This window comes from Schistocerca cancellata, chromosome 7 (assembly GCF_023864275.1).
Source record: "Schistocerca cancellata isolate TAMUIC-IGC-003103 chromosome 7, iqSchCanc2.1, whole genome shotgun sequence".
NCBI lineage: Eukaryota > Metazoa > Arthropoda > Insecta > Orthoptera > Acrididae > Schistocerca > Schistocerca cancellata.
This window is the reverse complement of record NC_064632.1, coordinates 184973547-184997007: the sequence shown is the minus strand read 5'-3', so window position 1 is coordinate 184997007 and position 23461 is coordinate 184973547. Positions and strand designations below refer to the sequence as shown.

Below are 23461 nucleotides of genomic sequence, written 5' to 3'. Positions count from 1 at the left end.
GTAGCCTGTGCTGTGCTGAGTTGTTGTAGTCAACTGTGCACGAGGTAGCTTTAATTCGTGAGAAGAAATCAGCTACTACGTTCTCTGCCCCTTTTATGTGCCTTATGTCTGTTGTGGACAGGCTGATAAACTCAAACTAGAGGAATATGTGATGGGTAATAACTATTCTTGTACATGCTAAAGGCTAAACAAGATAGGTTTATGGTCCGTGAAGGTTACGAAAGGCCTGGTCTCGATGGACGGGCGGAAGCTTCGCACAGCTTCGTAAATGGCTAATAGCTCCCAGTTGTAAGAACTCTACTTCGTTTGTGTCTCTGTGAGTTTACGAAAGAAAATAACCAAGGGTTGAATGTTTTGCTACATATTGTTGGAGGGCTGCACTGGTTAGCATCTACCACCATCGCTAACGGTGTGTTGTGAATTGGAGGATAGTTTGACCTTTTTGAAAGTTTTTGGATTTCCAGTGTACATGGCAGAGTGCATCGGCCCATTGTGTTGTTACCTGACAGCGTTGTTGTCAGCAGTGCTTGAATTTCTGCTGCTAACGGTGGGTGTCAATGGTAAAAATTCACAACCCCTAGAAAGCTGTTGATAATCTGTAAGGCGCGGTATTCCCTTCATTACGTCAATCTTGTCTTTTGATGGACAAATACTGGCTGCTGAAGCAGCATGCCCACGGAATATTACTTGCTTCTGTTGCAGAGCACATTTTGCTTCATTGACTGTTATACTGCATTTGCATACCATGTCGAACACCATTCTGAGGTATTCGTCGTGCCAAGCCATTATCTTGGAAAATACCAGCATGTAATTTGAGATACACAAAGCAGAAATTGAGTCCTTTTAATAATATGTGTATGAACCTCTGCCATATCTACACTCCTGGAAATTGAAATAAGAACACCGTGAATTCATTGTCCCAGGAAGGAGAAACTTTATTGACACATTCCTGGGGTCAGATACATCACATGATCACACTGACAGAACCACAGGCACATAGACACAGGCAACAGAGCATGCACAATGTCGGCACTAGTACAGTGTATATCCACCTTTCGCAGCAATGCAGGCTGCTATTCTCCCATGGAGACGATCGTAGAGATGCTGGATGTAGTCCTGTGGAACGGCTTGCCATGCCATTTCCACCTGGCGCCTCAGGTGGACCAGCGTTCGTGCTGGACGTGCAGACCGCGTGAGACGACGCTTCATCCAGTCCCAAACATGCTCAATGGGGGACAGATCCGGAGATCTTGCTGGCCAGGGTAGTTGACTTCCACCTTCTAGAGCACGTTGGGTGGCATGGGATACATACGGACGTGCATTGTCCTGTTGGAACAGCAAGTTCCCTTGCCGGTCTAGGAATGGTAGAACGATGGGTTCGATGACGGTTTGCATGTACCGTGCACTATTCAGTGTCCCCTCGACGATCACCAGTGGTGTACGGCCAGTGTAGGAGATCGCTCCCCACACCATGATGCCGGGTGTTGGCCCTGTGTGCCTCGGTCGTATGCAGTCCTGATTGTGGCGCTCACCTGCACGGCGCCAAACACGCATACGACCATCATTGGCACCAAGGCAGAAGCGACTCTCATCGCTGAAGACGACACGTCTCCATTCGTCCCTCCATTCACGCCTGTCGCGACACCACTGGAGGCGGGCTGCACGATGTTGGGGCGTGAGCGGAAGACGGCCTAACGGTGTGCGCGACCGTAGCCCAGCTTCATGGAGACGGTTGCGAATGGTCCTCGCCGATACCCCAGGAGCAACAGTGTCCCTAATTTGCTGGGAAGTGGCGGTGCGGTCCCCTACGGCAGTGCGTAGGATCCTACGGTCTTGGCGTGCATCCGTGCGTCGCTGCGGTCCGGTCCCAGGTCGACGGGCACGTGCACCTTCCGCCGACCACTGGCGACAACATCGATGTACTGTGGAGACCTCACGCCCCACGTGTTGAGCAATTCGGCGGTACGTCCACCCGGCCTCCCGCATGCCCACTATACGCCCTCGCTGAAAGTCCGTCAACTGCACATACGGTTCACGTCCACGCTGTCGCGGCATGCTACCAGTGTTAAAGACTGCGATGGAGCTCCGTATGCCACGGCAAACTGGCTGACACTGACGGCGGCGGTGCACAAATGCTGCGCAGCTAGCGCCATTCGACGGCCAACACCGCGGTTCCTGGTGTGTCGGCTGTGCCGTGCGTGTGATCATTGCTTGTACAGCCCTCTCGCAGTGTCCGGAGCAAGTATGGTGGGTCTGACACACCGGTGTCAATGTGTTCTTTTTTCCATTTCCAGGAGTGTATGTGGTGTTCTTCAAACGGAATGGCATATGCAAATGTTCGAAAAGGTCAAACAGATTTACACAACAATTTTGGGTATGTCTTCTTCCATTACCAATATCTGACTGTATGCTTTGTTACAATAAACCACGCTACAGACCATGGCAACTGCAAGTATGTCTGCAAAATCTCTTGTATTTGGTCCAGATAGTAGCCTGGAATGATGTGTGTATTTAACGTGTGGTAATGTCTGCAGGGCCTCCAGGTGTCATCTTTCTTCTTGACCACATGCAGTGATGGGGCTCATGGGCTGACTGACCTGCTTATAACCCCCCACTTGCAGCATCTCTTCAAACTCCTCTTTTGCTGCAGCAAATCAGCCGGATGCCAATCTTTTCGGCTACCAAAAGACTGGCTGACCAGTGACATATTAATATGGTGGGCAGTATCATGCAGCACTTTTCTCATCTGGTCCCCAACTTTTTGTCTGTTCTCCTATATATTTGAACTGCAGGGTGGACATATGGTGTTCGCTGTGCATTGGCCTATAGAACCTGTTATGACTTTCCTATTCATTTTAATTTGTGCCTTATTAAGATTTATCTTTATTCCTTGCTGACTAATGAAGTCTGCAAGCATGACCCTCCACTTGCACTTCTTGCTGAAACCCAGATACACTTCACTTCACAGTTTCCATATGTTTGTTGTGGGCGAACTGTTGGCTGCCGTGGTAACATGCTCACGTCCGACCCTGAGTCAACTAGATACCAATGGTTCGCTTTTCTGTTCTTACAGCCATCATGACAACATAAGTAAGCTTGACTGGCTCTCTGGGCCCGCTGTCGTTGATTTCTAGACCAAGTTTGAACATGGTGTCCTGTTGAACTTTGTTCGAATCATTTTTACTTTTTCAGGACTCGTGTCTCTTTCTTCTTTCTTCTTTCTGAATTGGGCGCTTTTGCAGAGTTTTGCGGCCAGCCGCGCCTATTGCTGGGCACCGAGATTGTGTGTGAAACACATGGGGATGTCCATCTTGTGGCCCATTCACCAGAATGTCTGTGGTACCAACACACTGTATTTCAACAACAGTATTGTCATTTCCTCTCCTGCTTGATTTTTCTGAAACGGTGTCTTCCTATATTCTTCCTTCTATCAGGGTGGGGTCCTCCTGTCCACTGTAAGAGTCGACACTTGCTTGTGCAACACGTCTATTTGAGAGTGATCTGGATACCTTGTCTGAGAAGCTAATGGAGACCTGTTCCGGCGTAATATCAAGTGCCGGTACGTCGGCCTGGAACGTAACAGTAGAGAAGGCTGTGAGACTGTCAGCCAATAGAACGCTGTCCAGGATGACACCACGACAGGAGCACCGCTCTATGAAGAGAATATAAGCGCCGCTCCAGCTAGCCGAGGCTGCACTAGAAGCCGAGCTGTGACTTGTGATCTATGAGTGTTGGAACTTAAATAGTGGCAACTATTTATTTACAACCGATACAAAATAATTACATGTTTGCATCTGTTACTGTCCTTCAAAGTAGTCACCAACGTTGTGTAGAGCCCCTTGCCAGTGATGTGGAAGGCGTAGTCTACCGTTAGCAGAGCCTGTTCTGTTGATGGTGCGAATGGAACGGTCTATTGTCTACTGCCGGTCGAATCTCTGGAACAGTTCTGATGTGAATGCCATGAAGTGGTTCCTTCATCTTCGGAATCAAATCAAAGTCACAAGGACGTAAGTCATGGGAGTATGGTGGAAGGTATAGTACTTCCCAGTCCCATCGACCGAACAGGGCAGACACCGCTTGCGCTGTGTGCGCCCGCGCATTGTCGTGCAAAATGATGGGTGGGTTGCGCACAACGTGTCGCCACTTCTTTCGCAAAGTTGGTCGCAGGTGATGCTCCAAAAACGAACATTGACGGTCTGCCGCGGAGGAACGCAACCCACCCATCGTTTTGCACGACAATGCGTGGGCGCATACAGCGCAAGCTGTGACTGCTCTGTTCAAAAAAAAAAAAAAATTTGTTCAAATGGCTCTGAGCATTATGGGACTTAACAGCTATGGTCATCAGTCCCCTAGAACTTAGAATTACTTAAACCTAACTAACCTAAGGACATCACACAACACCCAGCCATCACGAGGCAGAGAAAATCCCTGACCCCGCCGGGAATCGAACCCGGGAACCCGGGCGTGGGAAGCGAGAACGCTACCGCACGACCACGAGCTGCGGACATGCTCTGTTCAGTCGATGGGACTGGGAAGTACTGTACCATCCACCATACTCCCCGGACTTAAGTCCTTGTGACTTTGATGTGATTCCGAAGGTGAAGGAACCACTTCATGACATTCCGTTCAGAACTGTTCAAGAGATTCGACAGGCAGTAGACCAATCCATTCGCCCCATCAACAGAACAGGCTCTGCTAACGGTATACTACGCCTTCCACATCGCTGGCAACGGGTTCTGCACAGCGCTGGTGACTACTTTGAAGGACGGTAACAGGTGCAAACATGTTCCTCTTTTGTATCGGTTGTGAATAAATAGTTGCCACTATTTAAGTTCCAACCCTCGTGTTTAATGTTTAAATATTAGCATACAGCATGTCGTCATTTGCTTGCGACACCTCTTTGTTAAAAGGTAAAAAGTTAAGTATTGTCAATTTAATTTACTGCAAAAATCTCCACTAATAAGATTTGCTTGTATTTTTGTCTAGCTATCCGAGAAAACAGCTTCCTAGGCACCCTATATTAAAAGAGTAGGCAGGAACTCACAAGGCCTAACTCATGAAGGTAATGTAAGAGACCCGAGCTTATCGAAGCACTATGTAGAGAGGCGGGCATCAGTGAACGTAAGGTGTTAAAAGGTATATTAACCCAATGATATCGTACTTCAACAACTTACTGGTTGCTATGAAATCAGATTTAATACATTAATTACATATTAACTAGTATGACTGTTCTGTATGGCAGACCTCAAAAGGTCTTCTAAATGTAGAGCAATACACATTTTTTGGACAGGCACAAACTTTCACTTTTTTCCCCTTGAGTAGCACACTGAACACTTTCTTGTGACTATCTTTTTGTTCTCAATTGGGAGTATGTGTATTGGAAAATGAGCCCATTTTTCGCCTGAAGTCACTTACTGGTGGTACCTGTAGATGGTAGCCCGCAAACAGTGTGTTCAGGTTGTTGTGCACACTCCAGCAGTCGCTATAAACTCATCTCCTCATCACCACGGAGTACTCTCCGCGCCTTGTTGGTTGTTTACTAATATCAGCTACCATACGGAACACATAGCCTGTGCTTCGCTTTGGAATACATTTAACAGCCATCTATTAGCTACAAAAGGAACTTCTTGTAATCATATAGTGACTCGCGCATTTGCGAGCTGAGTTCTTCATACTATTTTAATGCCACAGCAACTTCATGCGGCTACAGCTCATAATTTTATGCGACTGGCTAAAATAAGGTAGAAAATAAATTGTAAAAGTATCAGAGTAGTCAACATCAAATATTCAACTCATAGGAAGAAAAAGTGGAACAAAAAATGATGAAATTCAGCAGCATTGTACAGTACGCCTTAGATTAGTACGTGCTGAGAAAGAGTGTGTGGTGTTCTTTGAAGTTCCCCCGGCGGTTAAAATATTCCCTCATTTACTCCGCACTATATGATTGTTTCAGTTGCTTTTAATTCAGTCACTGGCTCTCAGCTTAGAGACGGCTGTCCGGTTACCAGCCGAAATATCGGAAGAATACTATCTCGGTTGCTCGTCCGAAAGACGATGGAATAAGGTTGTGCGGGATGACAAAGACCAACCGTATTAGAAACTTAGCACGAAAGCAACGAGACCGTAATGACACATTTAAGCGACTTAAGTATGTAGGTGACAAACAAAACCTGGACGAAGCCAAAATGAGCGTAAAGAGAGCAATGAGAGAAGCGTTCAGTAAATTCAAAAATAAATTTTGTTAGCCGATCTGATTGAAAATCCTAAGAAGTTTTGGTCTTAAGCGAATCGGAATCACTTCTTCACACAATCTGTGACCATAATGGCACCGAAACGGAAGATGACAAAGATGAGTCCGACATGGTTTTGCAGCGGTAGATCGCACTACGATTCCTCCTTTCACCCATCGCACGAACACAGAAACGGCAGATACCGAAGTAAGTGACCGCGGAATACAAAATGAACCAAAACCTTTCAAACGTGGAAAGACCGGATGAGACACCTGTGACATTAGGGTGATCATTACACGGAAGTTGCAAAAAGCTGCCATGTGATTTGAGTGCACCCCCCCCCCCCAGATTTTTTTTAATTTTTACTATTTATAATTTTTGATAATGCGCCAAATTTCATTCCAATTAATTAACATTGACACATTCCGCAACGAACTTAAATATAGTATCTAAAACCCACTTTAATACTGAAAAAAATGTGTATATTTTTCTATTGGTATTAAACCTCCGTTAGACAGGTGGATCCTATACCTCCAACACAACTATCCTGCCTCACTTATTTTTGGTGTAAGACCTCTACTACTTTGTTGATTTATGTTTCGTTCCTTTTCCAGACGTTATTATAGCTTCAGAACATTTTACAGTGAGCAAATCACGTATCTTGATAACAGTTTGCAATGAACAACTTATTTATCTGTATAACATTTGACAATGAGCGCATTAGTACTTACATAATAAATCCAAGATAGAATAAAAGTCAAAGTTCTATGTCTGTGCGTGTGCTCGTCCTTCACAACAGATACTTCAGTTTCAAGGACGCAGTCGGGACAGATGTCCTGAGCGCAGGCTTTGCGTACGTAATTCGTCTTTCTGTCCTTCTTGTGGCCACACGGCCGACACCTTGAATCTTTTTCCACTTTTTTTGGCGGAGTGGGTGTCACGGCCTGGCTGCTGGAATTAGAACGAAGTCCTTGAGGCGCTGCTGCAACGGTTTAGGAAGGTTCCTGGATGCCTCCTGGTGCTCGTAAAACTGATCTCGAAGAACGGCGAGGGCGAGGGTTTTGAGGAATTGTGGACGTGTAAGCGTTGCCCGAGGCGAGTTGCAGAAATCGATCTCTTGCACATCGATTCCAGCGACGTTGAATTGTGAGTAGAAGATCCTGAGCGGCCATCTTCTGTACGTTTGGCAACGTCGAAAATTCCGCTCAACTGATCGACGGTGTCGATACCAATTTGGTCTTATTGTAGTAGGTAACCAACTCAGGCTTATTCTTGTCCCCAGTCGATTTGTCTATATGATCTTCGCGGTGAAAGGTGGGGAGAACAATCAAAACCTTCTTTTCTGGAACGTAGGACGCCAAGGTGATCTGGTTGCTGATTCTGAACATGCTGTTGCAGACTGGATGTCCAGTGGTCTCAGAGAATGCCTTAGGGCAGGGCTTCCCAACATGTGGTCCGCGGACCCCTTAGGGGTCCGACGGCTCTTTCTAGGGGGTCCGCGGCCACCTTCCACCAAATCGTGTAAAATAATGAGTAAAATTATTTAATAAAAATGTGAAAATCAAACTCATCACTATTTTTTTCGTGTAAAAAACATGTGTACTTTTACTTCAGGTCGTATTCCCAAGCAGCCATTGCGGTTCCTAAGTGAGAACGCATACACAGTTTAGTGCCAGAGAATGCTTCTTCTCTGATCGACTGTTTCGCAACAATTCGGGGGTCGTTTGTGTCCCGGCTCACGGCGCTAGATGTGCTGAAATCTTTTACGCATGCGCGCAGCGAGCTTTGTCGACCAATCACAGCGCTCAATGGCACGTATGCGGCCCCAGGCATCGTTAAATGTTAAACTTGCTTTGTCAGTGCAATACCTATATCATAAGTCAATTTTTGACCAGTTTATTACTTCTAACATGGATTCGTGGCTGAAGTCGGGATCATTGAAGAAGGGTGCGGTTTCTCCATCGCCTTCACAACAAGGGAAGTTTCCAGTTGAAATGAAGGAGGAGCGAGGACGACCAAAGGAAGAACAATCACAAGAACCTCCAAAGACTATTGATACTTTGGGGAGGGGGGTCACTGGGAACATGGTACTAATATTAAGAAGCTTTCAGTTCCCATGGGTTTCGCTCTGAAAATTAAAGTTACTGTGCTCTTGACTGACTAGGGGTCCGCACATGGATATTCGACTGTAGAAGGGGCCGCCAGCTGAAAAGGTTGGGAAGCCCTGCCTTAGGGATTTCTTTTTCGTTGTTCCTAACGTTCCAGCCAGGCTCATCTTGTGCTTGCATAGGAGTGTAATGGCAAGTGGAAAGCTGGTGTACCAGTTCTCCACCTTAGATTTCTTTCCGATGAAGATATCTTGGCTATGAGGCGTTCAATCACATCAGATAGGGAGTTGCTCTTGTGGAAAGTCCTGTCAGATTGCTTTCCGACGCACACCTCCATGCAGGAGGTGTAGAATACCTCGACGAAGATCTTGATGCCATACTTAACCGGCTTTGTCATGATGTATTGAATGAAAGAGCATCGGCCGAAGAAACTCTCCAGTTTCTCGTCGATCGTAATGTTGCTACCGAGGATATAACTGTCCTGGCAGTTACTGTTGAACTGGTCCAAGACTTCACGGATGGACAGAGTTTATTTTGTGCACGCCGAGCCTGTCGGGTACTGAGCTCGTCAAACTTGAGACAGTGCAGGAGGAATCTGACTCGAGTCATGGTCATCGTCAGGGGGAAGATCTCAACACCAGTCCCATCAGTGGCCCAGAAGCTTGCCAGTTTCGTTCGTCCAGCCTCGAATCCCCCTGTTAGATAGAGAAGTCCGAGGAGAGCCATGCCATGTTTGTCCGTCTTCTGATACAGGCTATCTGCCTTGGTCTCGTAGTTTTCGATACACGTCTCTGTCTTCTTATTGGTGCAGTCTACGATGATCTGGACAATGTCTGGTGTAATGAAAAGACTAAGGGCTTCTTCGATAATCTTTGCAATCCTTGCGTTTCTCGTCAGTCCAGGAGTTTCTTTGATGATGATCCAAGATCTGGTCCCAACCTTCTGCGGGCCTGCAGGATTCTTCATCCACTTGGTGACGCCATCCTTTCCGAGGTAGAAGTTGTCATATTTGATAATGGCCGTCGATTCCGTCGTCGCTGGCATCCTTATTTGAGTAAGTGTAATGGTCACTCTCTGTAATTTGACCATCAGACTCCTTGCCCCCATCATCAACAGGTAGCGGTTCATGCAGTTGGCGATCCTCCACATTCTCGGCTTCCTCCACCTCTTCCTACACGTTTTGCATTAGCTCCTTCAGCCTAGCGGTTTCCCTTATGACGACATCTAAAATATAATGGGCACAATTCTAATATACAGCGATCACTAGGGCCCAGATTTTAATTACCTAAAAACAGTGAAATATGCAAGCATTTATGACCTAAAACTTACATAAATATGACCTTAAAAATAGAATATGACCTAATAGAACTTTATTTAAAGCATTCTTGTTTGTTTATTTAATTTTTTATTCACCATAAAGTACTACATAATTCAGTTCTCAAAATATTGTAAGTATAGTTCTTTCTTTCTGTAGGGTTTGTGGCTAATTTGCACCTATTTTTTGAATGTCTGAATGTTTTATTTTCTAAACACAAAGTATAGTGAAAAGATCATCCATCGAAACAGTAAAACAATGTTTTTATTTATACATAGTATTTAAAGCGTTTCACTTTATTTAATACTATATGTCAATCTTCAGTATCTGCAAAGTTGCACTGGATCACAAGGTGCATTTTCAGGTTTCCCATTGTCAAAGATCTACGGTTGTCGCTGAGGATAGTTTTGCACATGGGAAAGCTCCTCTCCACTTCACAAGACGTCACTGGAGCGTATTTGAAGGCAGCCAGGTCACTGGAGTTCAGCTTTGTTTCAGTATTTTCAAACGTTGCGGCATTCCCTGAAAGACTGTCACTAATTTTGCACAGAGTAGAATATCCAGGATTCCGTTGGAGAACACTTTGCAATTTGGTTTTAGCTTTGTCAGCCACATGACCACGAGCTCGACCCAACCCACTCTGCACATGTTGCACAATACACAGGGCCTCACATAGCTGAGTGCCAACAGCTTCCAGTCGTTTGATGGCTTTTGATATCACTGAAAAATTGGCGTTGATGTATGATAAGTTTCGAGACAATGTATCTGTAAAAACTTCTTTCACAATTTTGATAGCACTTGATTCATCGCTATCAAGCACACAGAAGATTATCTTAATACTCAGCAGCATTAAGCCAAGAACCCCATCGTGTAAGAACAGGTTTATGTGGGAGGGCCGTTGAATGTGCTTGTTCCTTGAATTTCTGCACCCGTAGCGGAGCCTTCACATAGATTTTCTTGCCACAGGAAATTAATTTGTCCACGCCAGGGTAATTTGATCGCCCCTATTCGGCTACTCTGTGCAACGTATGTGCAAGGCAAGTGGCGTACACCATACTGGGGTAGAGAATCTGAAGCCCTTTGACTGCTTTAGCCATATATGAAGCACCATTTGTTACAAGCAGCAAAGCGTTGCCTCTTTTCACACCATCTGGCCACAGTAGCTTCAGAGAGTTGTCAAACAAAATAGCAATCGTCGAATTGTTTATCGAGAGCTTCACACGTTAGTACGAACATATCTCCAGGGCCATCAACTTTTATAACACCAACAACAACATTTGCAATATATCGCCCACTAATATCCATAGTTTCATCTATCGACAGCCAGATCTTTTGCTAAGCAATAGTAAATCGTATTTTGTTGAGCACATCATTGTAGCATACGGATAAATAGTTCTTTCTCAGTGTAGATTCATCTGGAAGTGGATGTGTTGTGTACTTCTTCAAGAACCGTCTGAAGCGTGGATTCTTCAGCTTTTCCAATGGGATGTTGCAGGACACCATCCTCTCACACAAATCCTTGCAGAATGATTGCACAGTTGACGATTGACCTGTCTGTTCAAATAACAGCATTTGCCTGCTGTTATTTTCAGCACTTCATTTCACACAGCTGCTGTGTTTAGCGGTATTATAGTGTTGTTGCACATTAAAGCGCTTTTCTGCACTAACTTTAACTTCACACAGTTTACAAAATAATATTTTCCCATCAGTACTAAAGAACTTTTCTCCATATTCTCGAACATATCCTCCCAACTTCACGCTGGCGCAGCACTTTGCTTTAGGCATGTTGAACAAGGCAAAGGCTGTATTTAAACTGGTTACTGGGAACACCTGTGGGACTGCGATGATTATTACGGCAGAAGCCGCCTTTGTTGGCTCTGAGAGCGTATTGTCGACTCTGTGCAACAATGTTTTATGTTCGCGAAACGACTGTTGCGGTACACCGATTTTCTGCTACAGTCCTGAGAAATAAAGCTGTGTACTAATTTATCTGTTTATCTTTCATAATAGCACGTTAAATATTGTTTCGTGAGCAACATATACATTTTCTTATTCGTGTGTCCCGTAAGATACGAGAAAAACGGTATATGCATTTTTAGCAAAAATTGACGGAAATATGACCTATTATATTAAAAGTTAGCCGCAATATGACCTATTACTAAAATTTTTTGAAATATGACTTTATACACACAATCAAAATACATTTTTCGACACTAAAATGCCTATATTTATGTATAAATTGTTCTAAAATTCACCCTATAGTTCAGAAAAAAATATGACTTGTTACTAAAATCCGGGCCCTAGTAATCACAGTAATCAAATTATTATAATATAATGTAATACAACAGACGAATACCAGAAACCCAGTTCTAAAACAACATTTGTTAGTTACATCGGAAAGTAGACTGTTGTAATAATGTATTACGGGACTACAGAGTATCCATCTCTTAGCCTGACGGAGCAGTGCTAAAAGTCCAGGCAACAAGCATGGAAAGTGGGCTGCAGTAAAAGAGAACGAAGATGTTTGCCAGTCAAATTCTAGCGCACGAATGAGGAAAACGTGTGGAGCACACTTGGGTAAATGCCATTGATAGCTATTCAGAACCTCAGCAGTGGCCGTGCCTGCATCTCGATGTTATACATGCACCCTGGCTTTCTACCAGTGTGTTACCAATTGAAATCAGCCTATATATGTTTCGCAAATATGCTTACAGATATTTAAATGGGAGAAATTTAAGTATTCCTGTACATCAGAACACACAAAATGTAAGAATGCATCATACATCAATACTAGCTTTAGCACAATTTTCTTTTCAGTGTGTTTCTTCTACAATCACTGTTTTGTCTCCAGTGATCTTGCACATATTACAAAATGAATTCTTCTTACTCTTCATTGGCCGTTAATAGTCCATTGAACTCTTCCTTTATTTCTCTCCTCTCTCCTCTCTTCTCCCTGTCATTTGTCATCTAAAGATTTGTCATAGTTTTCTTTGCAAGGTAGGTGAAACCTGGTAGTCAAGGGAAGGCAGGTTTCGGTCACGACTGTGGGCGGGGCCGTAATCAGTTACTATTGGTTGCCTTTTACAGTTACACACAATTTATTTTAAACCAGTAATTCCAGACTCAACAATGAATAAAAATACCACACGGTATTAATGAAGGAATAAACAAATGTGTATATAATAGTGTTTCCAGTGAGTTACAATTTAGCAAATCACCTTTAAATACAGATACAGCAGATACTGTTTTAAAAGCAAGCCACTGTGATCTGGGCAGAAGGCCTTACACTCCAGGGATGGCAATAAATTAAGAATTGCTTAAAACTCGCTGCAACTTACAAATTACAGGTATTGAAATATTAAAGGAACGTCGCCACAAACACAGCAGAAGGCATCAGACGCCAGGAATGGCAGTAAATAAAGTTTTAAAGGCTTACTGCATAAATACAAATACCAAATTAGAATTTTAAGGCAAGGGAACACAATCACGACCGAAGGCCTTACACGCCAGGAACGGCGATGATACAAAAAACTTAGAAACCTGCTGTAAAACAGCAAATACAATAGCAAAGGTTAATTAAAAAGCAAACAACTGATCACCAAACGGGTGAAATAAGATGATGATAAACTTCGTAACAGAACCCTTAACATCCACTGAACAGTACACTGCTAGATTTAATCCAGAAGGCGACCAGAACTATTAACTATACATATATAACATTTTTTGTAGGCATTACAAGGTATTGTAATAAATAATAAAACACAGGGACCAGTACATAAGTTCTGTAAAGGGTACTGAGGTAGATTATACCCGCAGAAGGCGTGGACTGAAATAACGTTCCACTGAACTACTGGCCATCAGACCTCCTTTTAAAACACACATGTCTTACAAAAACCAAGGGGCCACAGACGTTGCTCTAGGTATGGACCTCTGAGAAGGTCCGGCAACAAACACTTTCGCGAGCGATGGGATAGGCAGCCAAGAGTTGCATTCACTTCGCAAGATGGTAACTTAGACTAGTGGCAGTCTAACGAATGACCAATGATAATCTTGCTGAAACTACCTGACGTCCGTTAAACCAAATGCAACGATGGGACAATACGCCAAAGATGGAACCAGCGTTCTGGACTACATCCCCAGAATACTGTGTTTAGAGCGCCAGGAACGAGAAAGGAATCATTACCACCAGAGTAGAAGAATCACAAATCGGCCTACAGCCAATACAGCTGTCAAAATTACACGCCTTACCGGACAGCAACGGCAAGCCGAGGAAACGTACACTGCCGTTACAAACACTAACCCCCAGGCAGGTAACTGGGGCGTTAGCAGCCCCCAGGCAAGAAAAATTACCGCTGGTTGAACTTAACAAATTGTAACAAGTTGAATGCAGTAAATAGTAATAAGAAGTCGAGGAAAGCTAATCAGATCCGCCTTTCCCAAGCACTCCACTCGCTGCTCTTCGCCTCAGCGACACTACGAGCAGCAACACGAACCCAAGTCACTGGAGAATCGCGGGACATCCCAAAGGTGGAGGTTTCTCTACGATTCAAATGTGCTCATCTTAAAGCTTGCTGGATCCGGTTTACGACGAGATCGTGCATCCTCGTGACCACAGGCCTTCCATCCTGCAGTCCACGCGTGACGTCAGCAGTCCCGGCGCGTTCTCGCACTGCCCGTACCTGGCTCCTCCTGAGTCCCCAACTGAACTAGTCCACTCACACGACCCGAAAAAAACGACGGCGTCGCCCCAAAGATAGAGCAACAGTTACTACATATCGATATCCGCTGCTGCTGCCATTAGCGGACAGGCAATGCTTGCGAAACAGAGTGGCGCCAGTCAACACGAGAAGAAGACAAACAACCGCAACCATGCCAACTAAACGATACCGTCTGGCCTCCAACAGAGGGCGGAAACCTACAAACAGCACCAACGTGAGCTGCAGCATGGCTCAGTAGGATGTGTTTGAATCCCAAGAAATAGGAACTTTATTGAAGAAATCTAGATGTATGCTTAGCTTCTTCAATATGTCCAAACTCTTGACTGACATGAAGTCGTGCAGGATTCCGTAAAAATGATATCATCATCAGAATCACTCACTTCAACAGTTTCTTCAGACGAGTCAGCAAGTGTTTCCAAAAACAGTGGGCTGTTATCATCCTTCATCTTCCTTGATTTCTCTTTCGTAACTCTAATCTTCTCTCTTTCCTCTTTTTCCGCCAACTTCCTGGTCAACACCTCTAAGATAACCTCTGTGGTCAGCTCTTTTTGATGTAATAAAGGGACGACACTCAGGACAAAACCTCAAGGCACCCTGTTCTCTAAGATAAAGATGGCTGACAAGGCCAAACATACACATACCTTGAAAACTCGGTCTTTTAAAAATTCCCGAAGAAACTGGGGCAGGCAGCCTTGCAACCTCCACGTGTATAGAGTACAGCAGGTGTCGCAGGCTTTCTCTATCAAAAAATATGGCCATGATCTGGTATTTTCGCAGAAAACCGTTCGTGACGTGGGTTGACAAAGTCACGAGTTGGTCAGCTGTGGAACGGCGCGCATGAAATCCACGTTATGCAGTCGTTAGTAGATTGCAAGACTGGAGCCCCCATACCAGCATGAATCATATGTTCCGTCACGTTGCAAACACAGCTGGTGAGAGAAGTGGGGCAATAGCTAGAAGGGAGGTGTTTGTCCTTATCAGGCCTGGGTATGGGTATGACAGTGCCTACACGTCTAGGAAACGTGCCATTAGCCAAAATGTGATTGTATATACGAAGGAACAAGTGCTTGCCCGCAAGAGAAAGGTGAACACCGTCTGGCCCTGGGGCAGAAGATCAGGATGAGATGAGAGCATGGTCAAGCTCTTCCATAGTAAAGGCGACACGATTCTGAGAGGAGAAGGATATCACCTGCGCCTGCTCCACTCATTTCTGAGCGAAAAAGGTGTGGTGATAGTGAGTGGAGCTCGAAATCTCCGCAGAATAGTGGACCAGGTGTTGGAGATAGCAATAGAGTTCACAGTGACATCATCTGATGTGGTCAGACCGGAAATCAGAGAATGAACTCTTAAAACACTAGTAAATGAAAGCCAGATAACTTTTTTGCTCTCCAGAAAAATGTGACGACTCTGTGCACGCAACTGTTCATAACGAATACATTTCGCCATAGTAGGATGACGGTTAAAAACGCGGAGAGCACGCCTCTGTGTATGAAGTGCATCGTGGAACGCCTCAGTCCACGAGGGGACTAGGACACGGCGCGGTAAAGAAGTGCAAGCTATGGAACGTTTTGTGGCGGTAAGGATAACGTTCATAAGATGCTCTACCTGGTCATCACAACTGGGGAAATGTTGTTCAGTGAAGGTCGCCAGGGAGCAGTAAAGCCTCCAATCGACCTTAAAAAGCTGTCAATTGGGTTTACACGCAGCTGGGGTAGGAGTCAGCGAACGGGTAGCACACGGGAAATAGCCCCTCGAGTATGTGTTAGAGGGAATGGACCACTCGAGATGATGGGCAAGCTGGGCAGTGCAGAACGAGAGGAATAGATGTGCTTGGAATCTGAAAGGAACATGGTTGCCCTAGTGTTAAGACAGAGTAGATTCAGTTTATTGAGAAGGTCAGCCAAGAGGAAACATCTCGAACAGGTTCACGAAGAATCCCAAAGAGCATTGTGGGCCTTAAAGTCACCAAGCACCAGAAAGGGGTGAGGGAGTTGACCAATAAGCTGGAGTAAGTCTGCCCTAGTGACAATGAATGACGAAGGGATGTAGATGTTACAAAGAGAAAAGGTGAAATGAGGAAGGAAAATGCAATCTGCAACAGCTTTCAGCCACGTGTTTAACGAGACGGTGGCTAGGGACGTCATCTTGAATGAGCAGAATAACTCACCCTTGAGATTATATGCAGTCCTTGGAGGAGGAAGGTCAAAGTGGACTGGAAGGAAACACGAGAGGTCAAAGAGGTCGTGAGGACACAGTTTCGTTTCCTGGTGGCAGAAAAAGAACTGGACATTGTGATTCCAAGAGCAGTCGTAATTCCTCCTTGTTGGATGTAATGCCATCAATGTTCCATTGGAGGAGAGTCCAAATGGGGACTGAGGAGGAGGGAACAAACGAAGGGCAGTGACCATAGTGGCTGTCGAGTACCATCCTTCACTGCTACAGGGTGCGGAGGCTGGAGGATCCTGTTCCATGGAATCTACAGAGCTATCGGTATTCTCCCTGTGCCAGCCTTTGGACTCAATGGCAGAAAAACGGTAGGCGACGCGCACCAGGAAATACAGGTCAACTGGGAGAGGGTATCACGCAGTGACACCATTGAAGAGGATCTCCGAGTCAGGACAAGAGAACAGCGTTTGCCTTTCTTCGATTTTTCGGAATATTTATGAGTGTCAAACGTAGACCCAGATGTTTGTTGATTGGAGGAACATAAAAAGTCTTCGTGGGAGTGTTCCTTTTGTCCTTTCTGGCCTGCCATCTGTGTAGCAGGTGATTTCTCTACCAGGGCGAAGATTTGGTAGCTTGTTGCACAGCTGCAGAAGAAGGAGATAGGGATGCTGCCATGATATGGGCGAATACACAACCGCAGTACCGAACTGGAGGCTGCAAGTCTGCGTGCCCATGTCCTTCGTGGACTGAGGCATAGCGAGAATGGTACTATATCTGCTGGTTGGTAAAATGCAGGGCTTTGACAAGCCAGCAAGTTGCAAGCGACAGGGTAGGGTACTTTTCCCTTCACCTGGATCTCCTGGATGGCCCACACATCAAGATAACGGGACACCACAGGTAGACGCAGCATGGTCGCCATTGCAACTGATGCAGTGGGAAGAAGGAGGTGGGCAATCACCCTCACGAGAATCTGTACCGCAAGTAACACATATGACAGTGTTTTGAAGGGACACGTGCGTGTGGTTATAACGTTGACACTGATGGCAATACATCAGGTTTGGAGTGTACAGTCAGAACTTCATGACTTCATAGCCTGCCATAATCTTCAATGGAAGCAATACTTTATCAAATATGAGAAAAAGAGTGCATGTAGACACCAAATTTGCATAACCTTTTTCATTACCTAATCGACCGCAGTGACGACGTGATCAGAGAGATAATGTTGGGTTCCCTCTCAGATAGTCCATTAAGCAACTGAGTGTAAATATCAACACACGGAGAATTCAGCATACGATGAGCTGCGATACGAACATGATAGCTGTGGAGAAGCGAAACTGTAAGCAGTTGCTGAGTTTGAAAATCACAATTGGTCAACAAAAGCAAACCCCTTACATAAGCAAGAGCAGGATTTCACAGGGCCTGTATCAACACCTCTCTGAATAATAAACGGATTAACCGTAGCAAAAGATTGACCTTCTGTGGTACATGATTCCATGAGGAACTGAGGTGCAGCTGGGAGAGTCATTGAATCTTTAGCCTCATTCCATTTACATTTAGTAGACGTAGACAGAGATGAAAATGACTGGCCCATTGTGAAAAAATCCCCCATGGTTGCCAGTGTCTCCGATGGTGCACTCCTTCTGACTGGGGCCCCCCTCTGGGAAGGGCTCACCAGCCTTAGGTGATCGTTCACACATCAGGTCACACCCCCTGAACTCCAGAGGGACCAATTGGCATTTGGGAAGATAACGGCTCAGGCAGCCAGTCCACCCTGGGCCTGGCCTGTGCCAGAGGTATATGCAAACCCTACCTGTCGATTCAGGCTGGAAATTATGCATTACCCAGTCACCTGTTACACGTCAAACGTGTGGGCTAGCCTTCAAGAGCGCACAGGGAGGAAGGGAGACCTCAACGGCCCAAGCAGAGGAAGGGGAGGAGATGGAGAATGAAGAAAGAAGGAAAAAACAGATACCCCAAGCAAGGGAAAGAAGAATAACAAGAGGATAGGCATGCAGCATGAAATGGGAAGAGGTGCTGCAAAGGCTGGGGCCCCTGTGGTAGCCAAGCACTAAGTTACCAAAGAGGGGTGAGCCGCTATGTGGGGAGCCGCATTCAGTAAACAAACATTGGCATAACGCTAGTACTGGCAAGGAACGAAGCGATATCATCCTCAAGAGAGCCAACAAGTAAACTGAAAACTCCGACAAGATTTTCGTCGTGAGCAGGGCCTTTTATCGTTTTCACTGCTCAGTCTGTTGCATTGTTCACCCGGATAATGTCGCTTTCGTTGTAGGGCTTTAACTTTATGTGTACATAAGTGGTAGCTGTAACAATTTTTTGCCGGCTTTTGGCCCCCATACATGATGATGAATATTGCTCAGTTTTCAATTACCAATCTATCCCGTCAATTTTGAGTCTGTTGTGCATCATGAACTTTAGGGACGATTTCCCAAAAAACTCGTGGACGGGGGAGGGGGGATTGTGAGCCACAATATTCTAGAGCCCTTCATTTTAGGCAGTACATAGGTGACCTGTCAAACTGGAATCGAATTGGTTGGCTGTGTCTGAGGAATTACCCTTGTGAGTTGCTAAGAGTGCTAAGAAGGCTGCAGCTCAACAACAAATTCAGTTCGTTGTAACAGGATTGCCTTTAAACCTCGCCCCTCCCCCCTTCCCCCCCCCCCCCCTCCTCACATGTCTCAGATCCTGAGGGAACTTAGCACCGTCCCTTAGCTATCAGTCAGTCCTGATACTGGACACCTCTTTCACTCTTTCAGAACAAAGAACGAAGCATAACACTTATACCATGTTCCTGTGCGGCTTCTGTGGATGCGAAAAGTCTCGAAACGAAAAGTACTGCATTACTTGAACCCTTTTGTCTACAGCTCTGAGTCGTGAAGTATAACAACATATATTCCTGATGTGACAAACACTCAGAGACATTATCACACTTTGCCTGACCCACTGAATCACTCCATTTAAGTCCCATAGAAAATGTTTTGAACTATCTGCAAGAATGGGTGAAACATGCCACTCTCTAACCCGTCAGTTTGGTAGATCTACAGAATATAATCATTAATGAATGACTCCAGTTGGATAAGGCATAAGTAAAGAATCTTGTGCAACGTCTTGCTCGCCAAATTGAAGCCTTTATCAAGGCTAGATGCGGTGTTGCTCACTATTGCCTGAATATCTCGTAGAGGTGACTAATTTTCTTGTCCGGCGGGCTTAAATAACAATACCAATATGCTGCTGCAAGCAAAGCGCATATACAGGGTGGTCCATTGATCGTGACCGGGCCAAATATCTCACGAAATAAGCGTCAAACGAAAAAACTACAAAGAACGAAACTTGTCCAGCTTGAAGGGGGAAACCAACTGGCGCTATAGTTGGGCCGCTAAATGGCGCTGCCATGAGTCAAAAGGATATCAACTGCGTTTTAAAAAAATAGGAACCCCCATTTTTTATTACATATTCGTGTAGTACGTAAAGAAATGTGTATGTTTTAGTTGGACCACTTTGTTCGCTTTGTGATAGATGGCGCTGTAATAGCCACCAACATATGGCTCACAATTTTAGACGAACAGTTGGTAACAGGTAGGTTTTTTAAATTAAAATACAGAACCTAGGTACGTTTGAACATTTTATTTCGGTTGTTCCAATGTGATACATATACCTTTGTGAACTTATTTCTGAGAACGCATGCTGTTACGGCGTGATTACCTGTAAATACCACATTAATGCAATAAATGCTCAAAATGATGTCCGTCAACCTCAATGCATTTGGCAATACGTGTAACGACATTCCTCTCAACAGCGAGTAGTTCGCCTTCCGTAATGTTCGCACATGCATTGACAATGCGCTGAAGATGTTATCAGACATTGTCCGTGGATCACGATAGCAAATATCCTTCAACTTTCCCCACAGAAAGAAATCCGGGGACGTCAGATCAGGTGAACGTGCGGGCCATGGTATGGTGCTTCGACGACCAATCCACCTGTCATGAAATATGCTATTCAATACCGCTTCAACCACACGAGAACTATGTGCCGGACATCCATCATGTTGGAAGTACATCGCCATTCTGTCAGGCAGTGAAACGTCTTGTAGTAACATGGGTGGAACATTACGTAGGAAATCAGCATACATTGCACCATCTAGATTGTCATCGATAAAATGGGGGCCAATTATCATGCCTCCCATAATGCCGCACCATACATTAACCCGCCAAGGTCGCAGCCATCGTGGATTTTACGTTGCCCAATAGTGCATATTATGGCAGTTTACGTTACCGCTATTGGTGAATGACGCTTCGTCGCTAAATAGAACGCGTGCAAAAAATCTGTCATCGTCCCGTAATTTCTCTTGTGACCAGTGGCAAAACTGTACACGACGTTAAAGGTCGTCGCCATGCAATTCATGGTGCATAGAAGTATGGTACGGGTGCAATCGATGTCGCTGTAGCATTCACAACACCGACGTTTTTGAGATCCCCGATTCTCGCTCAGTTTGTCTGCTACTGATATGCGGATTAGCCGCGACAGCAGCTAAAACACCTACTTGGACATCATCATATGTGGCAGGTCGTGGTTGACGTTTCACATGTGGCTGAACGCTTCCTGTTTCCTTAAACGACGTAACAATCGGGCGAACGTCCCGGACACTTGGATGATGTCGTCCAGGATACCGAGCAGCATACATAGCACACGCCCGTTGGGCATTTTGATCACAGCAGCCATACATCAACACGTTATCGACCTTTTCCGCAATTTGTAAACGGTCCATTTTAACACGAGTAATGTATCACGAAGCAAATACTGTCCGCACTGGCGGAATGTTACGTGATACCACATAGTTATAAGTTTGTGACTATTACTGCATCATCTATCACAAAGCGAAAAAAGTGGCCCAACTAAAAAATCCATATTTCTTTACGTACTACACGAATATGTAATAAAAAATGGGGGTTCCTATTTTAAAAAACACAGTTGATATCCGTTTGACCTATGGCAAGGCCATCTAGCGGGCCAACCATAGCGCCATGTGGTTTCCCCCTTCAAGCTAGACGAGTTTCGTTATTTGTAGTTTTTTCGTGTGATGCATATTTCTTGAGATATTTGGCCCGGTCACTATCAATGGACCACCCTGTATAGTGCGGAATTGTTAGCAGGTTGTTTGCTAGCTATAAACTGCGTGTAGACGATCTTGTTAGATGTGACGTAAAAGAGCAAGAAGCAACAAGGAGAGCGAGATGACTGCTGTGTTGTTGCAGCCGCACGGTGGTGCTGGTGCTGGATATAAGGCGCCATGTCCCAGACCTGCTTGTGCGCATGCGCAGTGCCGACTGCGACTTCCACTGCGGCGAAGCCTCATCTGCACCCTGCAACGTCACCGTACAGGCCACCAACGAGCCCACCCGTGTCGGGTATCATGAAAAGGTCAGTCTGGCTGCCTGCTGCTCTCTTCTTCAGAGTTCGTTTCTAATACGATGTAGGAAAATTGGCGTTCAAAACAGCTCTCAGTCGTCTCGAAATGGATAAATACAGGTCCTGTACCGTTTTCAAGATAATCTTAAGCTAGTATTCCTGGAAATCGTGGCAAGTTCTACTTCTCTTCAAAGTAGACTACATTGAGATCTGGTGATGTTTGTGGACAGAGGAGACGAGACAATTCGTTCTCGTGCTCACATAATCAGCCCTGGATTATGCGAGTTGTACAAACAGATGCCCTGTTATCGTGGAACACAGCTTCACCACTGGGGAACAAATACTGTACCATGGTAGGAACCTGGTCAGCCAAAATGGTCACTTAATTCTTAGGAATAATGCGACCTTGCAGAGTAACTAGGGAACCCCTGGAAAACACCGACATGGCTGCCCAATTTATCACCGAACCCTCGCTATGTTTCAATCTTGGCAGCAAGTCCTCTGCATAGTAAGCGTCAGACGGCGTTTACCAACATAAACTAGGCTCGGAGTTGGAAACAGTGAGAAACAAGTCGCATCCGAGCAAACGAGTTTCTTCCAAAAAATGGTTCAAATGGCTCTGAGCACTATGCGACTTAACTTCTGAGGTCATCAGTCGCCTAGAACTTAGAACTAATTAAACCTAACTAACCTAAGGACATCACACACATCCATGCCCGAGGCAGGATTCGACCCTGCGACCGTAGCGGTCGCTCGGCTCCAGACTGTAGCGCCTAGAACCGCACGGCCACTGCGGCCGGCGAGTTTCTTCCGTTTCTCTGAAGTCTAAGTTGGGCCCCATGTTTTCCTGTTATGGGCTTTTTTGCCTCACTGATTAGTGATTTTGGAATTCAGCTCGCCCTGTAATTTCCTGCTTATGGAGCTACCTTCGGGTTGTTTCGGTGCTGACAAGATTCGCGAGTGCGACATTCAGTACAGCATTGGCTTTTACAGCTGCCATCGTCTTATTTTTCGTAACTACCGTCTTCGACCATTGTCTGCCACGATCACTCAACACACTTTTTCGTCTGCGTTGTGAATTAGAGGATAATATTTCCGCTGTCTCCGTAAGCTGTATAAATCTTCGGTTAGGTGCCTTTTGAAACACCAGTCATTTCGGCTACCTTGATTACTGAAGCAAACACCATATGAGCACCAAGCATATGCCCACGTTCGCATTCACTTAGCTCTGGCATAATGCATTCACAGCTACACAGAACACTGATCGGACCACAACTGACATTTGCAACTTGTCGAGGACATTTTACAGGTGCCGTTCGCTGTCAGATACAACAGTGCCACCTGCAGGCTTGGCTAACACCTGCGTTTATGCTCAAACGTGCATATCTCGCTGTTTTTCCACATTTTTGTCCAACACTTATATATCCAGAACGAATAAATATATTGAGGTGTTGTTCTTGATAAGTTATAGAGCAGAAAGTGGTGAATTTATTTAGA

At 45.2% G+C, this 23461-nt stretch overlaps 1 protein-coding gene across 1 annotated transcript in view; it reads left to right on the top strand.

The window, feature by feature from the left end:
* The window catches only part of LOC126091960 (uncharacterized), a 387115-nt gene that overhangs the window by 126466 nt on the left and 237188 nt on the right, over positions 1-23461 (top strand). The window contains exon 4 of the mRNA XM_049907303.1: positions 21811-21976. Within this exon, the coding sequence (XP_049763260.1) occupies positions 21811-21976 (166 nt within the window). The remainder of the gene's footprint in view (positions 1-21810; positions 21977-23461) is intronic.